The sequence below is a fragment of the Austrofundulus limnaeus genome, unplaced genomic scaffold, assembly GCF_001266775.1.
Source record: "Austrofundulus limnaeus strain Quisiro unplaced genomic scaffold, Austrofundulus_limnaeus-1.0 Scaffold899, whole genome shotgun sequence".
NCBI classification, from domain to species: Eukaryota; Metazoa; Chordata; class Actinopteri; order Cyprinodontiformes; family Rivulidae; genus Austrofundulus; species Austrofundulus limnaeus.
The window spans coordinates 46,094-50,969 of record NW_013953301.1 but is presented as its reverse complement, the minus strand read 5'-3'; the positions used below and the strand labels follow the sequence as shown (position 1 = coordinate 50,969).

The 4,876-nt window shown below is 38.4% G+C and overlaps 1 protein-coding gene across 1 annotated transcript in view; it reads right to left on the bottom strand.

Annotated features, from left to right (window-relative positions):
* The window catches only part of slc26a5 (solute carrier family 26 member 5), a 23,070-nt gene that overhangs the window by 4,779 nt on the left and 13,415 nt on the right, over window positions 1-4,876 (bottom strand). Inside the window, exons 9-14 of the mRNA XM_014029412.1 lie at window positions 3,686-3,799; window positions 3,472-3,549; window positions 3,243-3,338; window positions 1,980-2,086; window positions 1,783-1,852; window positions 1,610-1,702 (exon numbers count right to left, since the gene is read on the bottom strand). Coding sequence (XP_013884866.1) covers window positions 1,610-1,702; window positions 1,783-1,852; window positions 1,980-2,086; window positions 3,243-3,338; window positions 3,472-3,549; window positions 3,686-3,799 — 558 coding nt within the window. The remainder of the gene's footprint in view (window positions 1-1,609; window positions 1,703-1,782; window positions 1,853-1,979; window positions 2,087-3,242; window positions 3,339-3,471; window positions 3,550-3,685; window positions 3,800-4,876) is intronic.

Below are 4,876 nucleotides of genomic sequence, written 5' to 3'. Positions count from 1 at the left end.
GCCTCCACCTCTGTTTAATGATGGACAGTCTTTCTTCACAAAAATGGCTTCTTTTTTTGCTAAAACTCTCAGACTGAAGAAGTCTCTTGGAGGAGAGACGAAACGTTTCATTAGAGAAGAACCCGTCCAGAAGACCTATACAATTTTTTTCTTTTTAAAAACATTATCGTTAAAAGAATCTCAAACTCTACCAGAATGAAAGGCCAGGGAGTAAAAGTGAGTTTTAAGTAGAGATTTAAAATTCTCAACAGTCTCAGCAGTCTGTATGCTAAGAGGTAAATCATTCCAGAGTTTTGGGGCAGAGACTGCAAAGGCCCGATCACCTCTAAGCTTTAGCCTGGATCTAGGAACATCTAAGAGGAACTGGTTGGATGACCGAAGTGACTAAATTCTGACCCCCAATTTACACTGCGTCCTCTGCACAGATGTGACCTCTACTCAGACCTCGGCAGTAAAAAAGCACCCATTATAATCAATAAGTATTCTGAGTCTGCACGGCGGCGGCGTGTGCGTGGCCATCCACCAAAATAAGCTTTGATCCAATTTTTCCCGTATGCTGGAGCAAGTGCGGAGTCAGTCTACAAAGATCACGTCACACCAACAGGAAAAGGAACAAGCACAACATCTGTATTTTCAAAATAATTCAAAGGCAGACTGCGTCTTATTGAAATATCWTACAGGTATACACATGTTGTCCAAATGTGTCATTCTGTTTAGGAAGCAGATGGCAACATGCAGCATTTGCATAGATACAAAACGTGTGGATTTTATTTTGAAATAACAATTTAAAAAAAGGACAACAGTGATGAAGTTTCAGCTGTTTTCAGTCCGTGTTCCACAGATTAACCTTCATTTAACCAGGCAAATCCCACAGATCTCTTTTGCAAGGGAGGCCTGGGCCTGAAGACAATCTACTGTACATTTTTGGTCTGTAAGTTTAGAATGAATTGTTTTGGTCTTACTTCCACTTTTATCACTGGATTTCTTGCACAATCTCATTTCCTGTGCCTGTTTCTCAGARCACCTCTGTGCCYAACAGCAGAGCTGAGTGAACGCAGTTTCAATCTGGGGTAAAAGTACCAAACAGCTAGCTGAAAGTAGCAAAAAAGACAGCTAAAGGCAAAATGTCAGCTGTAAACCAAAAATAGGAAAGGGTTAATTAAAGTAGCTAGCCCTTGTTCTACTATTAGCCTTTTAATACCTGATGATATGATACCTAAAAAAGATAAAAGCAGAAAAAAGTCTAGCATAGAATAGCAAAAAAAAGGTCAAAGCAATTAAAGGCTATCTAAAAATAATTAAAACTTTCAGCTTACAACTTCGCTGAATGCTAAAAGCAGACAAACTGTAGCTAAAGCAACAACAGTTTGTTGAAGCAGATTTTAAAGAGAACCTTTTTGAAAGTATTGAAAAAGATCTATATATTTTTATAGAAAAATATTTGTAAATAAAGTAAAATATTTTGAAAAGTTTAAAAGTTGGACGAATGTGTCTCCTGAATGAGCTGAATGTTGTGATATTTGAATRGCTAAAACAGCAACAAGTTTAGATTCCAGAAAACACAACAGCTCCACTGGTTAAAGCAGTAAATCTCAGYGGACAGGATTACCTTCTCCTTCAGTTTGCTCACATAAAGGTCACTGTTAGCAAAGTAGATGGAGGAGCTGAAGTGGAAAATCTTAATCCCCTCGTACTCAGAAGCCTGGGAACCAAAAGTATAAACCAGGTTAAGGCCAGTGGGTTCTCCTGGATTTGAAATGTTTTCACCACTGCCAAACTCACCTCCTCATATTGGTTCACATCATAATACAGTTCTGTGTTGGAGACATGGCCCAGGATTGAACTTCTGGGGCTGGAAGGAAAGAGGAAAACTTTGATTTAGTTCTGTTGGAAGGCTTAGGAAGCCTTTGTTCAAGCCTTCTTTTAAAACTGATCTCAGCTTTATTCAGTAAATACAAGTGACCGATTGTTATCTGTACCTCTGTGTCCTGTAGATGACTGTTATTATAGCAAATGCTAGAGCTACTAAGAGGCCATAGTCCAGACCCAATAATACAGATGCTATATAGGACACCAACCAAATGGTCTGAAGGGACAAAGAGAAGAATGTAAGAACAATAAATTACACAGGTACGAAAAAAACACTAAGTACCTTTACATTTTCACTTCCATTGTTACTTCATAAAAAACTTTCAAATATCACTTCATCCATCGTAAAACCTTCARTTTGTTAACTTATAATTAGAAAAACCCTACGAGGTTCAAGACAGAAACTTTTAAAGATTCATTCTTTTTGGTTCAAGTCCAAAATGTTTTCCTTCAAATGTCAGCCAGGAACAAAAGACAAARGATGGGAACCAGCCGCCCTTTCTCGTACAGCCTTTCTGAACTCGTTGAAAATTTGACCCTTTATTCAAGTAACCAATCATGAACAGAAAATATCCTTATCCCAAGCTACTATCCCAACTATGAAGTGTCAATAACCATCACAACAAAGTAAAGCTGGAATTATTCTCCATCAGGAGTGATGAATGCTTTTCTTTCTGACCTAGTTGCCCATGTTTTGTTCTTGCACTACCCTTAAGAGCCTGTTTTGTGCACAATCCCTGAGCAGAACATATATTTTTTCCTACAGGAAATGCATCAAGTATTGTGTGATTGTGCAGAAGKTCATAGGTGTGTTTAAGCAGAAAAGCAGGTGAACTACACACCGCTCTCATTCCAYTTCAACTGCTGTGCTGAGGAGCAGCTGGCCAAATGAGTTACAAAATACAGCCTTCTTTACAACCGTTCCAGCTAAACTTATAAAGACTGACGTATAAATCTTATTAAAAAAGTGCTGTACATCTTACAAAGACAGTAACACAAGTCTTATAAAAATAGTCTTATAAATTTTAAAAAGACTCGTATAAATCTTTTAAAGAATTGTCTTATAAATGTTATGAAAACGGTCATATTAATCATATAAAGATGATCCTATAAATCTTATGAAGACAGTTCTTAATCTTATAGACTGCATGACGGTTTCTCTTTTCATTCAGAAGCTGGTGACTGATCACTAATTATACAACATCTGCACTAATAAGGCTGGGCTTCAGTTGACACAGACACTAAGACTAAAGCCAGAGAATGCTGTTGAAACATCAGATACATATTCATGTTTTTCCAATCAGAATCCTGAAAAAATGAAAACCTTCTCAAAACCATCATTGTTCGAATTTAGCTGAAATAAATCAACTGACCAGTTCAATCTTGCTGGTCCTCCACAACATGGGAAGATCTCGAAATTGTTTGAACATCCCAACCAGGTTGACCATGATGATGGCTGCAAGTGCAGTCTGGAAAACAAAATCAGAGAAGTACAAGGCTAATACACAGATCGACAACAAACAAACTCCAAATAAAAAACCTTTCAGCTGTGACTTTAAGGTGTCAAACAGATGTGCCGGACAACTCCACGACCTTACCCACCTGAGGGAGTGGCTGGAAGACATAACCAATGGCCACCACCACCACCAGCACCACAAGTGATGACAGCAGCCCTGCAATCTGAAGAAACACACCAAAACAGATAAGTATATAAAGGTTATCACATAGATTTATATTTATGGCTTTACAGCACCAATTCAGTCAAGTGAAATAGCTACTCTGGTGCATGAGCAGTGTTTGCGAGGTGTTGACTTACCTGGGTTTTTCCTCCAGTGCTCTCCTGAACAAGGCTCCTGGACATGGATGAAGTGATGGCAAAGGTTTGGAAAAATGAGCCTATGAAGTTGCAGAGGCCGAGAGCGATCAACTCCTGAAGGCAGAATATTTGGAAACAGGTTTGAGAAAACAAAAGAAACGATCAGTAGCACCTGGTTAATATTTCCCTCTTAATGGCAGCAGTAGACTTTTATTAACCCACTCCTTTTTAACACACTGTATATAGATTCTTACACTCAATTTTTAAGTGCATATAAACACATTAATTTATGCTACAGTTGACTGTCAGTACTTTTTAGAATCTCCTCATCTGCACCGCCATTAGGTTTTTACCTGTTTACTGAAACATATTCAAGTTATAGTTATATAATAGACATGGACAAAGTCCAGATTTTTAGCTTTCATTGGAGGGTATCCACAGTAAAATTGGATGAAGGGTTTAGTTCAACTCCTTAACATGTGCCACCCTGTTTTTAAAAAGGGGCCAAAAGTAATTGGACAATTGCCTCAAAGGCTAATTCATGGACAGGTGTGGGCAATGCCTTTGTTTTATCATTCTCAATGAAGCAGATGAAAGGCCTGGAGTTGATTTGAGGTGTGCTGCTTGCATTTGGAAGGTTTTTCTGTGAAGAAAACAAGCGGTCAAACGAGTTCTCCATGCAGGTGAAACAAACCATCCTTCAGCTGCGAAAACAGAAAAAAACTGTCCGAGAAATTGTTAAAATTTTGGGAGTAGCAAAACCTACAGTTTGGTTCGTCCTGAGAAAGAAAGAAAGCACTGGTGAACTCATCAATGCAAAAAGACCTGGGCACCCACATAAGACAACAGTGGTGGATGATCACAGAATAATCTCCATGGTGAAAAGAAACCCCTTCACAACAGCCAACCAAGTGAACAACACTCTCCAGGAGGTAGACATACCAATATCCAAATCTAACATAAAGAGAAGACTGTATGAAATGTAGAATGTTCACTTGATGGTAAATGCCACTCATTAGCCTATTTCTATGTAATCATTTTGTTCCACTGAATTAAAGCTGAGAGTCTGAACTTCAACTGCAACTGAAATGTCCTGATGCATCTCAGTAATCCAGGTAAAAAAAAAATCAAAAAGAAAAAATAAGTAGGTCCTCTGGATGGGTTCTTCTTTAGTGAAACGTTTCGTCTCTC